We start from the raw sequence: 16,941 nt of genomic DNA on the forward strand, positions 1-16,941 counted from the left end.
GTTCTGCAGCAGAAGTGCAGATCTGTGACTCAGGACATTCTCTAGAGGATTCAGTGTGTGCAACAGGCCTGAGCATGACCTATTATTCTTAGAGATCCTTCTGATAAATAATTGGAGACCAGTTCATCTGTGATGACCATTCAATGCAGAAAGACACAGTTGTTGGGCAGGCCACTTTAGGTACCTCAACTTCTTTTAATTGGATTTGAGATCCTACTGCTACCTGGTGGAAATAGCGAGAGATCAGCTTGTCCCATTGTCATTGTGCAAGAACTGTCATTCTGATTTGCATCTTGCATTAACTGCAGTAGGAGAAGGGAGAGCTGTTCATGTCATTCTCCACTGCAAAGACAGACACAGAAGGATCTGGGTGGGCTGGGTTGATGGGGCATGGCCAATTGTATGAGGTTCAATAAGGTAAAGTGTCAGACCCTGCCCTTGGGTCACAAGAACCCAGTGTGGCATTACAGACTGGGGCAGAGTGGCTGGAAAGCTGCCTGTGGGAGAAAGATCTGGGAGTGCTGATGAGCCAACTGAACATGATCCAGTGTGTGCTCAGGTAGCCAAGAAGGCCAATGGCATCCTGAGCCTGTACCCAGGAATAGTGTGGCCAGCAGGACCAGGGCAGGGATCATCCCTCTGCTGGTGAGGCCACACCTCAAATCCTGGTTTCACTCATGGAGTCCCATACAAGAAGGGACTTTGAGGTCCTGGAGTGAGTCCAGAGGAAGGCAACAAAGCTGGTCAAGGGTCTAGAGACCAAGTGCTATGAGGAGTGACTGAGGGAGCTGGCTTTGTTTAGCCTCGAGGAAGGGAGGCTCAGGGGAGACCTCCTCATTGTCTACAACTCCCTGAAAGGAGGGTGTAGTGAGGTGAGGGTAGGCCTCTCCTCCCAGATAATAAGTGACAGGACTAGAAGAAAGGATCCCACGATGTGCCAGGAGAGGCTTAGACTAGATATTAGGAAATTTCTTTTCATGGAAAGGGTTGTAAGGAAGAGGAACAGATTGCCCACGGAAGCATTAAAAAAACATGTGGGTATGGCACTTCAGGACATGATTTAATGGTGAACATGGTGATGGTGCTCTGCTGACGGTTGGACTTGATGATTTTAAAGATATTTTCCAACCTTAACAATTCTAAGATTGCAGTCCTCCATTAATTCTTGTAACTTAATTTCTACTTCTGCAATCCCTTACTCAGAAGTAGATCTGGGGGCTTATGCTATAGGGTTTACACTGTTGTCTTACATTTGGCTTTTATGGTTCTCTGCAGAAGGAGTTCATGAAGCAGGTCCAGTCCAGTGGAGTGTTGATGGTATTTTCCCAGGCCTGGGTTGAAGAACTGTACCACCAGGTACTAGAAAGGAACATGCTAGGTGAAGCTGGATACTGGGGAAGCCCTGAGGAATACAGCCTTCCACTTATCAGCATGCTGACAGGTCAGTACAATATTATGGTGGCAAGGCTAACTACCAAATGTGTCTAAAACAAGCTACAGTGACATGCTGCTTTACTGAGTTACATATAGAACAGCATGTAAGCATGCAATATGTGATGTCTTGTGGAATTATCAGTAGAGAAGGAGCCAGACCTAGCTGTGGCAGGTACTTAAGTGTTTGTTTTGGCTCATCAGAGTGGTTTTGAGGCATAGGTTTAAAAAAAAAATCAAAACTGTCCCTGGGAGACATGGAGAGTAGTTTTGTTCACTGAATCAAAACATCTCTTAATTCTGTCAGCTTCAGTTCTGGTAGACTTGATACTTGTTAATGATAAACAGTAAGGCTGCTGTTTTCTTGATGTCATAGCAAAGCCATTTCAGTGTGCCTGCGGTGCAGTACAAATATAAATAGTGGCATCTGATCCTGGAAGCCTTCCACAGATTGGACTCCCCTCAGTTCAGACTTCAGCTATGCCAGGGATATGCCAAATGGCATTAGAGAGAAGCTGAAGACCTGAAGCACAAGTGCTTAAAAGCAATCCTTAGCTTCATTTGAGGGGAAAAAAATCAAATTGTATCAGCTGAAAGACAGCAGGATGGCTATGATACTGTATTGATATAAAATTGACTGTCTGCTTTAATGTGTATGTAATTAAAATAATGTATGCAGGGAGAACACTGGCTTCAGCTGAGCCATTAAGTGGTGATCAAAGGGTACTGCTCTAAAAGTTTTTTTGCTGATTGTATTGAGCTCAGTGTTACTTTTAGCTACTGAGCTGGGAAGATGAAAGGCTTGGAAAAAACGATACCTGGCTGTGGAGATGGAGCTTGTTAGAAAGAAAATTAACCTGGTGTCCCTAACATTAAATTCTCTGTGAGAAACTGGTCTTTTGTTGTGTTGGAGAAAGTATTGTATTTGTTTTGTTGAGATGGAGCATGCATAGGTCTACTGAAAATCACATTTAGGACATAGGATCCAAATGCACCTTGAGGACTCAGACTGAGGTCTGGAAACATCTAAATACAGGATTTAGCAAGGTTTAAAATAATATACTAAGAAATGCAGAGATTTAGTGTGTGGTAAGTTCTGAACTGGAAGAAATACCACGAAATCTCTACTGGAAATTCTGTTCACTGTGGAACTTGAAGGGGAAAGCAGCTTTTGAGAGTGGGATGTCTCGCCTGTTAAACAAAACATTGGTTATACTGGGCAAAGCCTAAAGTGCCACAGCTCATGTTTATACCAAGGCTTTAGAAGGCTGCCAGAAAGAGTAACAAAAAAGCACACCTGAGAAGTCAGGAACACAGAGCCAGTAAGACGTGCTTTCCTTGTACCATCTGTGTGTCAAATAATGTAATCTGATGTTTTTTAATGTTCTGGCAGACATTGACGGCTTGGGCAGCAGTGCAATTGGTGGCCAATTGATGGCATCTGCTTCAGCTCAATCTCCTCTTTGCCAAAATCGGAAGACAGATGATTCTGTTGTTGCAGGTACTAAGACTGTATTATGAGTGTGTCTACCAGCAGTGGATCATTATGCACCAAAAGCATATACAGATAAATTGCGTAGAAAACCAATTTTAAAACTAAGTATATTTGTACATTGTACATGTGAATTAGTAGTTCAGTGTGCAGAGGACAAATGTGACTTGGCTTTTTACTAATGATAAAGCTTCTGTTGTGTCATTTCCTAGTAGTAATAGTATTATTGTTTTTTCCACTCTAGGAATTGCTTTTGCCAGATACATTTTAATTGGCTGTTGGAAGAACTTGATTGACACTTTGTCCACCCCACTGACCGGCCGCATGGCAGGCAGCTCCAAGGGGCTGGCCTTCATCTTGGGAGCAGAAGGAGCCAAAGAGCAGAACCAGAAGGAGAAGGACTCCATCTGCCTGAGCCTGGATGGACTAAGGAGGGCAGCCCGGCTGAGCTGTGCTCTAGGTAATGCTGCATGTGGGATGTCATGACAGACTCATAAAATAGGATGGTAACTTTCCTTGAAGGAATTTGGCAGAAAGAAATGCAGCATGCTGCTCCAGTTTTGCATAGGGATGGTGGGAACACGAATAGAGTGCCCTACAGCATGAACATATCCAGCCAACTTTCCTAGACCCTACCTCTTGTTGAGGTTGTATGGGACTGGGGAGGAAACGTTGGTCATACAGTAATTGTGTTGTTGCTTTACAGGAGTTGCTGCTAACTGTGCATCTGCTCTTGCCCAAATGTCTGCGGCCTCCTGTGTCCAAGAGGAGAAAGAGGAAAAAGAAATCCAAGAACCCAGTGATGCTATTGCTCAAGGTAACTACATGATTAAATTACCTACCTTATCTTATATTGCCTGTGAAGCTACAACTGGAAAACACTTTGCCACCCATGGTGACATTGCCCTCTGTTGTTCTGCTGTGCACCACTTGCTTGTAGGCACATGGGATGTGTGTCTTCAGTACCTGTCCTGCTCTCCTAGATTCTTAATATTATGTCCTGCTAATTATATTCTATATGGAACTGAAATTAGTGGAACAGGGCATAAGCCAAGAGCATTTTTCAGTGTGTGCTTTTTAAACCTTGTGATACTAGTACAACCAGAAAGCATTAGAGAAACAGTTTTTTTGGGGATTTTTATGTGTTGGGTGGTAATGTAAGCTGAGTTTGCATTGCTCTCCCTGTCTGGTTTATATATCCTTGCTTATCTTATGTCATCATCATCATCAGATATTTAAAACTGTTTCTGAATCATGTTAAATTAAAATGGAATAAAAAATTGTGCCTTTATAGCATACAAAAAGTTCTGCATCTCTATACCATCATTTTAAATTCAGTGGAAGTTGAAGTCCATTGTTGTCTGCAGTGACTATTTGTACGTATAATTTCTCTGGTTACATTTGATTTCTAATGGCAAGAAGCCCATAGCAAAACACAGTGTTGCACAAATGACCCTGCTTGGTACTTAAATTTGGTGTTTTGGTAGAGAAAACAAAACTGAAAAAGCCTAAGCTTAAGAAAGCTTTTGACTGCTCTGCTGGACATAACTGAAGTGAGTTGTCCAGATTATGCTGAAGAAAAGAGGAGGCAGCAGCAGTGGCCAGAGGCCAACAGATCTGTTCTGTGAAAGCTTAAAAAGCTTCAAAACTTGTTTCCATTCCAATGCAGCATGAAAGCAAAGCTTTTCAGGGATTCTCTGAAAAAATAAATAGATCCAAATGGTTGTGGCTCAGATCAAGATTAGTTTTGCTTTGACAAGAAGGTTTCGGTGAAACTTTTTGTATGGAAATATATGCGAAATCCATAAATGCTATTTTTTTTCCATAGCAAAGGAGATTTTGGTAAAAATAAATAAATATCCAGTTGGCCATCTCCAAAGAGAAATGTCACTGGCAATCCGCAACTGTTCTGTGGGCAACAGGATGTGAATTTGGGGGTGGAGGATGTCAGTCTAACATTGATTTTTCTCCTGTATATAGGATCAGTCAAAAAGGATTTCAGTTTTAAAGCTATCTTAGGTTTATTAGGAAATGGGTTTCTCTGGGGTTTTTTTTGACACAAATTCATGTTATTTTGTAGATTTCAGACTGTAATCTTTTGCCATCACCCTGTATGCAAACCAGTGTTGGTTTAAAAGCTGAAGAATCTAATTTTATTTAATTTTTTTTTATGCTGCAGTGAAACAGAAAGTGGAGCAGAAACTGGAGCAGATGGGGAAAGTGCAGGGAGTCTGCCTGCACACTGCTCATGTTTTGTGTATGGATGCAGTCCTTAATGTGGGTCTGGAGATGGGAAGCCATAATCAGGACTGTTGGCCTCATGTATTCAGGTATTCACCAGCTTTCCCAAAATAGCCAGAATTCATGCCATGTTGCCTAAAAGTAAGGGACTCAGAAAAAGGGCTTTGCAGATTCTGTGAGTGTTCTGTATAAACAGTGTCAGAGTGAATTAGCTGTCAGTATCTCTAAATGAAAAGATGGTGCTGTTTTCCACCACTGCTCAGGGACAAAATCAGTGCTTAGAAGCTTCAAAGTTACCAGAAGACTGTGGCAGACCCAGGAACCTAAATGGGCTTTTCAGGCACCTCCACCAAACTACTTGCTGTTGAGGCACATGGGGGGCCAAAGGATGTAAGAAGAAAGCTCATCTGTTTGTAGTTTGAGAGTTAGAAATCATCTGTCTATGGTTTGAGGAAAATGTCCTGTGACTAGTGGAGAGAGGAGTTGTTCTGGGGTGTTGATTAATTTTTCACTTCTCCTGTGTGTTCTCAGGGTGTGTGAGTACATCAGCACGCTGGAGCACACACACTTCAGTGATGGTGCTGCCCAGCCCTCTCTTACCATCACCCAGTCACAGCAGGCACCTGGAGGGCTGCACCCAGACTCTGAGCCTGGGGAGGCTGCTCAGGCACTGACCCCCGAGCAAGAGACCACCCTCAGCAGCCATCCTGTCATTCAGCCAGTTTCTATCCAGGATCTCATCAAGGACAGCATTAAGGGCAGAGCTTTCGACTTCCGTGGAGGCAGTCTGCTGTGTGGTACCAGTGCTGCCAAGGCTGTTCTCACACTCTCCACACAGGCTGACAGGTAAAAACACTGCTGTCAGGAACCAGAATCCTTGTTCCCCAAGCTGTACCAAAATGGCCCTTTTGGTGCTGCAGTAGGTCTAATCTTTGTTGGATGCAGCCACTTGCTTCAGTTGAATTTCACAAGAGAGCTGCATGTTTGTCACAGCCAGCTGTTTCTAAAAGACCTGGGGTTTTTTCATCTCTGCAGTACCTGCAAGTACTGAGCTGAGTATGTCTGTGCACAGCATATGCCAAGCAAATAAAATGCATCCTGAGAGTGGTGGATTTATTTCTTGCATGTAAATTAATATGTTGTATTCAGTTAAGCAAAGTAAAGGGGTGTCTTGTCCTGGCAGGAAGGGACTGATTGACAAGACCAGTGTCAGTCAGAAAGCAGCTGCTTCTGTCAGGGCTGTGTGGACAGTTCATCAGGCTTCCCCAGTGTGTCCAGAGGAGGAGGGAGGAACCAAGTATGGTCACAGAATGGCTATCTTAAATGCCTTTCATCATGGTCTGCCAACTGATATAATTTCTGCTATTTTTTAATCTGCACAGGCTACAGTTGAAAATTTCCTGGGTTTGCATCCTTGCAATTTGATCCAACTGACATTTTTCATCTTGTTCTCTGCATGTACAAAGGTGTTATATGTAAATTCAAAGTCAAAAGTAATGGATAAACTGCTTGTAAAAATTTGACTCTGGGCATAAAAATACCTTTTTTTTTAGGAAGCTTACAATGAAACTTGGTTCTGAGAATTAGGGAATAGCAATACTGTAATTTTAATGTTTCATTTCTACCCTTTGACTTAAGTGCAAATGTTTATTAGGACTTAATCCCTTGTTTCTTACGACTATAGAAAGTTTTTCATGAAAAGCAACAACAGAAAATCATATTTTTGTCAATTTCTGGCTCTACCATGTGAAATGTGACTGTAATCTCTGTGGAGCTCTGTGGAGCTGCAGTGTAACCACGCTTTCTGTTTTATGTGTACAGATTTTAACTGTTAAATCCTAGGAGCCCACTGCAGCTGAAAATAACAACTCTTGCTTGTATTCGTCACTGTTTAAACAAAACATAGTGCCATACTGGCTACTGTTAAAAAAATTAACTCTACCCCAGCCAAAACCAGCAAAATATTCTGAAATAGCAATTCAGGTACAGTAACCTTAGATTTAAGACTTGAATGAATTCATTTTTCAAGTTTGGGTCAGTAACTTCAGATGGAGCAAACTGGTGCAACTCTAAATTTAGTCAATGAGGCTATGATGATCTTTATTGTGAGGTCTGAACACGTTTCAGCTGGTTTTTGATTACTGGTTCATGAATGGCTTATAGCACTAAGGTAACTTGAAAAAGTGACTTTCTGTTTTAGCACCGTAGTTGAATCTTGAAAAGGTTCTTGTTGATCCCATAGCAACCTACTTCCCAGCCTCTAATTAATAAAGCTTCTAGATCAAAGTCTTGCTGCTGCACTGTATAAATGAAAAAGCCCTCAATAACCCAATGTGTCAAGAAAGGCAACGTAGAGAAGCCACAAACAGATAGGAGTTTTCCTCTTACATACACATTTAAGTCTGCATCTCATGAATTTTTCAGTTAGACTCTGTTCTTTACCTACAGGCTTTTTGAAGATGCTGCTGACAAGTTAAACTTGACGGCATTGGCAGGCTTCCTTTACCAGCTCAAGAAGGCTTCTCAGGCCCAGCTTTTCCATTCAGTCACAGATACAGTTGATTACTCGCTAGCAATGCCAGGTAAATCACCTGAAGATCCTGTACAGAGTGTTCTATATACAATTGTACTGCTTACAGAACTTACTTTGTATTCCTACCAATTTTTTCCAATTGAAATTTCAAGGTATAAATAAAACACAGTATGTAGCCTAACAAGATCTTTCTTATTAAAATTGTGGGAACCATTTTTTGTCTTTAGAAAAGATTGAGCACTTTTTTTGGACAGGGACCACATCCACACCTGCTTTGAAACACATCACAGGACGTTCATTTGGTTCTTGGACTTTGGCGGGTGTTAATTGCCTGCCAATATATAATCACAGCTCTGTTTTTGAACCCAGGCCACTATGGAAATTTGGGTCAATCTAGACTTAAGACACTGGATTTAGGTTTGACATTTGACAGTAGGATAACCTTAGAAGTGTTCAGGAAATGGGTGATAGAGTACAAAGCACACAAAGAATGTTAAATAAAGCAGTGGGATTTGTCCTGCTTGATTTTCCCCAACAGAGTAGAGCATGTACCTCACAGTACAAAGCCTGTAAATTGTTGTCTCCATCACTGTCTCAAATAGAGCAGAAGAATTGGACACAAAGGAAGATAACTTCACTTATTATACTGTGCCTGTAGAAGCTACATTAGTCATACAGGTTTTGTTCTGTCCTGTGGCTGACACAGTTGTTATCTGTGTCTCCAATTTAATTCGTTTCCTCCCTCCCTGAAGTGCTACTTGTCATTTTCTCAGTATGGCATTTCAAGTTTTTGATTTTTTTGGTCTTGCTTGTTTTCAGACCTCAACATTCATAACTCTAGTTTTAATAAATAGATTTCTTCTTTTCATGTCATGTAGTGGTCAATCAACAATAGTTTTAATGCTGAAATTAAAATTAAGATAGAAGAATTAAATGCTATTTTTTATTTTAAAAGTGATACGTCCCCTGATTACATCTGTTGTTAGAGATAAAAGCACCAGTGTATTTGAAATGAGAGGATGAAGTGTCTTTCCAAATGTTGTAAGAGCAATGGAAGATGACTCCCTTTCAACAGGAAATAACAGCTATTAGTGACTGGGAAACAGAAGAGCATTTTCACACATTCTGTTCTTTATATCCTTTGCTTAATAAGAAATACAGAATTAAATACTCAAGCTAAATAATTTGCAGTTTATAATCTTTCCTGTAGATGTCACCAAAACCTTTCATAACTACCATGTTGGGTCTTAATATCAATTACTTAACTCCTTGCTTAACTTTACTGCACTACTTTTCCAAGCCTTTGTCTTTCATATGTTCACAAAAAAAGTGATCACTTAAAGTATGTATAGTAAAGTTAAAACTTGGGTCCATCTAATGTCCTTTTACCTACACAGGCATAGGCTGTGTTTTACATTGGTTTTGGGTTGTTTTTTATCTTTTTCTCACCCCTCACTAAAGCTTATCAATAATTAATCAGTTAATCAATCACTTAGTCAATAATTTCTACTTCCAATTCAGACATTTAGGAGTGGAGGAGCAGCTGATGCATAGCTTCCATTTTTTCTTATACCTTCTTGTAGGTGAAGTAAAATCTACACAGGACAGGAGAAGTGCACTTCACTTATTCCGACTTGGTGATGCCATGCTCAGAATTGTAAGGAGTAAATCCCGCCCATTGCTCCACCTCATGCGCTGCTGGAGCTTGGTGGCTCCTCACCTTGTAGAGGTAGGAATGGGGGACAAAAATGGGAATGTGCACAGGGTGACAAAGCTGAAAAAGATGGAGGAGGCTTAATAGCTTTTAACAGCTATAACAACCTTCAACACTGTCAAATCTGCTCTGTGTTGTACATACTGTGTCATATATTGCGGTACTGCCACCAAGGAGTGTGCTTGCAAGTGACTGAAATGGGCAGGGACAGGGTGCTGGGCTTCTGCAATATGATACAAATTGTGAAAAAAACAAAAACCACCCCAAGGGGCTCTAAGTGACTCCTCCATCTGCCTGTATTCCCAGTCAAGGTCTGCATCCTTGCAGTTCTTCCCATAAAAGGATGCAGGATTTCTTTTCCCACATAAAACCAGCTCAGCTGCTACCTTTTGATGGGAAGAATCATCACACAGTCCAAACAAAGGACATTTCACACAATTTCTGTTCTATGGGTTTTGGTATTTGTTTATTTTTAGCTCTATGTGTTTTTAATTGTCAGCAAACTTTCATACATCTGTGAGCCTCCCGGCAGCTCAGAGTCTCAGTCATCTGCTTCCATGGCAGTAGTCTCTTGTTTTCATTACAGTGACCTGTACATTACATTACCCTGGTCACATCAGTGGTGAAGCTGTTTTGAAGATTCAGTAAAATGTAGTGCTTACCTCCCTTGAAAGTGTCTGAATAAAGCAAATTTTTTGCTTGGACACAACCTAATACTTCTTTCCCTGCAGGCTGCCTGTCACAAGGAGAGACACGTGTCCCAGAAGGCTGTATCCTTCATCCATGACATCCTCACCGAAGTGCTGATGGACTGGAATGAGCCTTCTCACTTTCACTTCAACGAGGCGCTTTTCCGCCCCTTTGAGCGCATCATGCAGCTGGAGCTATGTGATGAGGATGTCCAAGACCAGGCAAGTCAGCTCTGATCAGTGTGTCTGTATGTGGTCTCCATGCCCATAAGAATGGTTTCCAGAGTGCACTTGGTCCACCTGAGAGTGTTTCCCAAACTCCCCTTGAATGCTGCCCCTTAACACCTTCAAGGAATTGGGAGTGCTCTGCCTACCTATTCCAGCATTTTGGCAAAGCACAGAGACAGCAGACCTGGCTTTAAAACAATTAAATAAAGATTTATTTACTACTATCTAAAAAATTTTAAAGAACAAATTAATCTAGACTGTCATAGTGAGGTCTAGGAATGTGTTTAAAGACATTCTCTTTCCTTCTGAAGATCCATCTGTATATCAATTCTGGTTTTTGGTTCTTTTTCTTTTAACCCCTCCCACACCGGCTGCAGGTGATCACCTCTATAGGAGAGTTGGTGGAAATGTGTTCTGCCCAGATCCAATCAGGATGGAGACCCCTGTTCAGTGCCCTGGAAACAGTGCACAGCAGCAGCAAGTCAGAAGTTAAAGAGTACCTTGTAGGAGAATACTCCATGGGTAAGGACTTACTGCACTGTTTCAAATGTGTTTTTGATTCCCTGGGGGACACAGTAACTAACTCGATGTATTTAAAAGCCCTAACTGAACAGTGGCACTACAGCACTCTAGAACTGTAACAAACTATCTGACTTATTAGTTGGGGTAGGGAGGAAAGCAGACATATTGTTCTGACCCTTTATCCTCTACATTCTAACAAATTATTAGAATGAGAAAAAAATGCTTCAAACCTACTTGAATAATTCTGAGTAAGACAGTAGTGCAAGGGTGCCCTGAGCTTGGCTGTGCATTTGTCACTGTCCTGCTGGAAAAAGGACTGTTTTCAAGTAGCATGTCTCTTGTGGACTGCCTTCCCTAGTGTATGAAACCTATTGCGTCTTACACATGATGGTAACTTAATGTGATAATCTAGGCAACAGCTTGTCCAGGCATTTGATCACAAGGCTTTCAGAATCCTAGTACTATTACAGACCACATTTCTGGTAAGAATGTGCATTCCTCCCAGAGATTTATGTGTTAATAAGGGAAAACCCATTGTTTCTGATTAGAAGGTATGTTTAAATCTGACAAGTCACGTGTAAGGGACATGGTTTTCTGCCTAAACTTTGTCATTTAGATCTGTTATGGCTGATGGCTGAATGCCGGCATGCACAGCTTTTGAAGAGATAATCTACTTTGGAAAAGCAAGGCTATTTTGTTACTCTATAGTCTGAATGGTTTTCTGCATGATTTATGTCATCTTGGTGCTTATCAAAAACTAAACTAGAAACTAAACAGAAACCTCCACCAAACAGAAGTATTAGCTCCTGCGTCCAAGAGCTCAAACCTGCTGTTACCTTTTGAGCAGGCATAAACTGGTATTTGTCATAGACTGGGCAAAGGAGGGAATCTCTATCACTTCCTATGAAAGGCTGAGTTGCCCCAGGAGCAAAAGAAGGTTTTACTTTCAAGATCATTTCTGTCTCTGCCCAGAATAGAAAAGATTCTACAGATTGAGTTAAATTGCTGAAAAATGGTTGGAAAATCATTTCTACAGGGGTGTGAGGAAGAGTTCTCATCTTGTTATCTCCACAGGGAAACGCCAGGCTCCAGTGTTTGACGTCTTTGAAGCATTTCTAAACACAGACAACATCCAGGTCTTTGCCAACGCTGCCACCAGTTATATTATGTGCCTTATGAAGTTTGTCAAAGGACTGGGTAAATATTTTCCTTTTAAGCCATGATATGTCAGGCTTGATCCCACAGAAACAGATAATTCAATTATGTAATACACAGAGTGGTAGGAAAGAGAGGGCCGTGAAGAGGTTGAGTCCAGAATGCTTTAAAAAAATTAAATCAAATCAACACAAAGGGATTATTTCTGTAACATTTTTAACACTATCAGTTCTTCAAGTCTTTATAGCAGCAAAGATGCATCTCACTATTAAGTGTCTTCTTCTCAATTTGAAGAATTTGAAGGACTTGCTTATATTCATGTAAATTATAAAACAAAAAACCCTCCAAACCTAGAATATTGTAGAAATGGCCTTGTGCAGAGACAGCATGGATTGTTTGCAACAGAGCAGTGTGTGTTTTACACTGCAGACAGCAGAGACCAGGTATAGCATGTCAGGGTGACCCTGCAGAGTAATTGTCATGCTTCACCAACCTTCAGAACAAAGGCAAATGGTGCTGGGTCGTTCTGCCCGCGTGCTGGTGATCCATGGCTTGCCTTGATCATTAGAGTCTGACACTTTTCATTGAACTGTGACATTGTTGGGGTTTTTTTGTGGATGTAAATTACAGAACTTTTAAGTGGTGATAAAATGGGGCTTTTGGTTTCTATATGAATATTAATTCACAGAGGTTTCTAGGTCTGTAAGCAGCTCCGTTTGATTTAAATGAGGCACCTAGCTGCAGCAGACCTACTCTTTAATGTTACTCTTGTCTCATTGAGCTATTTCACCAATGATTTCAATGGGGGAAGAATTCACCTTGCTGTAATTGTAATTGTAGTTATTACTACAAAAGAGAAATAAACTTACATATCCAGTACCAATAGAGGAAACTCATGTTTCTTCTGGAGAGCTTAAAAGCCTGTCTTATATTTCTTTACATTTCTTGCTTTCATGAGATAATTTTGACCCCATTGTGGTCACATATAAAAAAGCAAGGTGTTTTTATGTATTAAAGGTAATAGGACTATGGGAAACAACAGCAAATACAATGCCATACTATGTGCATTTTATTGTAAAACTAAAGGATTCAAACTTCACTGCTGACTTGGCTGATCTCAGTAGCAGATAAAACTTTAAAATACATTATGGAGGGAATAGTTAAGAGCATAGAAAAAGCAAATAAATATAGTGAAAGGAGAATAAAGTAGGATCTAATAAAAGAATTTAATATTTATATTGTGCTTTTAATGAGAGGAATAACTTTTTAAGGCAAGAAAATGTTGATGTCGATAGGAATTTAGTCACACTTCAGATTTGGCACTGAATGGGAAGTATTTGGATAAACTGAAAAAATGGTTCTGAGCCAAGTATTCTAAGGTGGACAGAACATCAGCTGAAAGGAGACAGGCAGACTGGCAAACAGAGAAAATGATGGAGTGAATGGAGTTATCCAAAGAGGAGCTCTGCAGCGGGATGCCTTGGAACTGCTCTGCTTATTGAATTCCCTTAGAGAAGCTGGCCTGTAAGGAGCAGTCTGCTGATGGAAGTTGAGAGTACCAGCAATAGAGAGGTACTAGAACCTGAGGATTTGTGTCATACAGTTGAAACTGTGAGACCTTGATACCGGCATTAGACAGCAGAAGGAAGTGTAGTATACAAAATATAAAATGATATATTTAAGCAGTAAGTAAACTAATAGGAAGAACTTATGGTAGAAGAATTTTCCCTGGCAGTGGGATGCAAATGAATAGAAAAAAATACAGTAATTGATGTAATACAAATGATGAATATGAGCAAGTAATTTCTACACCCATGGAAGAAAGTGAAGTCAATATGACAGTTAATATAATCTATGATTATTAGAACTCCCAAAGACTCTACTAAGGAGATATTAAATAGGCATATGTTTATTAAAGCATTTATTTATATAAAAATTGTGTACAAACAATGACCACTATTACTGTATTGTTTGCGTGGGGGTTGCCTGGTTGTCATCTAAGAAGATCAAACAAAGTATGTTTTCTGGATTCTGTTCAGATATTGGGGTGTAACTGAATGGGAAAAGAAAGCTAATGCTCTATTTATTTCTTTTCTTCTGTACTTCCCAATGCTGCCCTTCCTGTCCTCAGGGGAAGTAGATTGTAAGGAGATGGGTGAATGTGTGCCAGGATCAGGATCTGCATCTACAGACTTGTGCCTTCCTGCACTTGATTACCTCAGGAGATGTTCTCAGGTATGGTGAATCTTATACAGGCACCAACCTGGCCTGGGAAACAATTCTAACCTGCAGGCTTTGCATCAGTCATTGGATGATTTGCATGAACCCAGCAGAGTCTGTGGTATTACCTGTGGTAATACCTGTGGTAGCACTGTAGTCTGTGGTAGTACCTGGTGTTAATACCCTGCACTGCCAAATGCCTGGATCATACTTTCCAGGCCAGCAGCAGTGGGAAAACTGAGGAGATAAAAACACTCAGACCCAGGGAGCATGTAAGAAAATGTGAATGTTCAAAACCTCATAGTAATTCAAAGCTAGATTAATTCTTATTTAAACAGTTACCATAAACTGTGTTGGGAATGAAGGACAAAAAGCAAAAAGAAACCAAGAATTTGAGAATGCTAGTATTTTAAGAACACCAGGTTGCACCCTCTGAAATGCAGAAGCAGCTTATTTGTACCATACAAACATATCTGAAGTTCAGGACAAATCTCTAATAATTAGAATGCTGGCATGTTTCCTGTAATCTCCTTGCACACAGCATATATTTTTATCTAGGGTTATCTTGACAATTTTTGCCTGATTTCATAATGTTGTTTGTATTTCTGTAGCACCTGAAGGTCTTTTTGTTGGACCCAGGCCATGTTTTTCTGGGTACAATACAAAAACATGACAAAGGATACTATGATTGCTGAAAGTACTTAATATCTAAATTCAGAGGTAGAGGGTGGATTCAGTATGCAGACTGAGAAAAGAAGGGAATAAGGCAACTCAGAATAATAAACAGCAGACATACCAAATTCAACTTGCTGTCTTGTTCATCTAAAACTTTAGTAAATAGCTATGTATATATCTAATGTATTTTCTGTCTATACACTGTTTGTACCATACTGCTATTCCTCATCCTTACAAACTCCAGTTCACAGTGAGAGGAAAATATTTTCTCCTCTTTAAAAGAAGCAGCCATTTTTATCTTGGTATACCTTTTAACTTGCCAGTAAAAGAAGAACAGGAATGATTAAAAAAAAAAATCCCCTCTGTATATTGTAAGTACATTATTTTCTTAGAAAGACCTGATTAGATGCTGGTAGCATCCCTGCAATAGTACAGCTAACGGAGCTTCATAGGTCATAGATGCAATCAGTGAGTTGTAACACTTGCCCTCCACAAATGAGAAGAGAGCACACTCCCATCTCAGAAATGTGTTATTTGAATCGCTGTTCTCCCTTCCTTTACCCACAATTTTTTACTTGCCAGTGAACCAAAGACTTTTGGCCACTAATTGTGTTTGCATACCTTTTATTGTATTTTACATGCCTGTGTTGTATGTGATCGCTTTTACAAACTTTACTGTGGCTATTTATCTTATCTTTTTTCTCTCTCTTCTCTTCTTCACCCTCCCAAGTTGTTAGCCAAAATCTATAAAATGCCCTTGAAACCCATCTTCCTCAGTGGCCGGCTGGTTAACTTGCCCCGAAGAGCGCAGGAACAGTCAGCCAGCAGTGAGGATGGGACTGAGTGCATCCTTTCTGACTTTGATGATGACACTGGTAAGTGCACTTAAAGTAGTAAATGCAGAACTAATCTATTGCTTCTTTTACATGTTGCTGCAAATTTTGCCAACTGTTAGAAGCAAAAAGGAGGGAAAATTCATAATTTATTGTTTCTTTGTTGTCTACACACACCCACATGTGCACACAGAGCTTGGAAGTTCAGGTCCTGTCACCTCCTTTATGTAAAAGATACAGTTCATATATGAGAAAAATATAACCCCTCTCTTAGGGCAAGATAACAATATTTTGATTAACGTTTATTTTTATTATCCTGATATTCATAATAATTCATTGTATATTTCTGAGAGCTAACACAAAAATACTTTCTAAACCACAGCTGAAGTAAAGGAGTGAAAATCTTTTAAAGTTGGTATTGGCAGGCCTGCCTTTAACAGAAAAAAAAAATACCAGTATTGAGTTACAGTCTAGAAAAATAAAGAATAATTGTTTAAATGTTTCCAAACTTAGGTCCTGTGGTCTGTTGAAATAAACAGTGAATTTCTGAAGTCCGTAAAAAGCACTATGACCTCCAGAAAAAACAAGCAGCATTTGTCTCCTGATTATTGGAGGGTTTATATGGGTTGTAGATGAATCAGGTGTTGGATGAACTAGAGTGTGCAGAGCCGAGCAGAAAAGGAATGCAACCTTATGGCTTCTGGCCTCAGGAGACCTTCACAGCGGTACAGTCACTTTTAAATATGTGAACTACTGAGCTGTTCCAACCAGGCTGCCTCTGTGAAGACTCAGCTGCAGCCTGGCAGAAAGCAGGCTGACTCCAATGCATTTCATTCATGTGCCTCTCCATTCTGGCCCTTGGTACCTACTTTTATCTAGACTCTTCCACCATATGGATTGTCCTGTTCTTGCTACCCAGGATAAAGGAGAGAAAAGCTGCTCTCTGAAACCAGAAAGTTACAAGTCCTTTGAATCCGACTGCTTTGAATCAGACTTGAAACTCAGTTGCCTGCTGTTCCGAAGTGACACTGCCTGTCAATCTCTTGCTGTAAATAGAAATATCACCCTGCAGCAAATAAAACTTCTTTTGGTTCTTGTCAGAGCTAAGCCCTGAGGCTCTCACTCAAATTATTTACATGGCAATGGTGTTAGAGCATTGCTAGGCAAACTGACTTTACAAAGACACAAGGCAGTCTTGACCTGGCACT

At 40.4% G+C, this 16,941-nt stretch overlaps 1 protein-coding gene across 3 annotated transcripts in view; it reads left to right on the plus strand.

The window, feature by feature from the left end:
- The window catches only part of ARFGEF3 (ARFGEF family member 3), an 86,500-nt gene that overhangs the window by 51,420 nt on the left and 18,139 nt on the right, over positions 1-16,941 (plus strand). For all 3 annotated transcript variants that reach the window (XM_088053057.1, XM_088053056.1, XM_005518461.3), the window contains 13 exons: positions 1,276-1,441; positions 2,825-2,932; positions 3,168-3,383; positions 3,630-3,740; positions 5,103-5,253; positions 5,696-6,010; positions 7,613-7,746; positions 9,281-9,426; positions 10,143-10,322; positions 10,706-10,850; positions 11,925-12,047; positions 14,137-14,240; positions 15,631-15,775. In XM_088053057.1, coding sequence (XP_087909183.1) covers positions 1,276-1,441; positions 2,825-2,932; positions 3,168-3,383; positions 3,630-3,740; positions 5,103-5,253; positions 5,696-6,010; positions 7,613-7,746; positions 9,281-9,426; positions 10,143-10,322; positions 10,706-10,850; positions 11,925-12,047; positions 14,137-14,240; positions 15,631-15,775 — 2,044 coding nt within the window. The remainder of the gene's footprint in view (positions 1-1,275; positions 1,442-2,824; positions 2,933-3,167; positions 3,384-3,629; positions 3,741-5,102; positions 5,254-5,695; positions 6,011-7,612; positions 7,747-9,280; positions 9,427-10,142; positions 10,323-10,705; positions 10,851-11,924; positions 12,048-14,136; positions 14,241-15,630; positions 15,776-16,941) is intronic.

Source organism: Pseudopodoces humilis, chromosome 3 (assembly GCF_049639895.1).
Source record: "Pseudopodoces humilis isolate 2021_Gansu_Grassland_sample_001 chromosome 3, ASM4963989v1, whole genome shotgun sequence".
Classification (NCBI taxonomy): Eukaryota; Metazoa; Chordata; class Aves; order Passeriformes; family Paridae; genus Pseudopodoces; species Pseudopodoces humilis.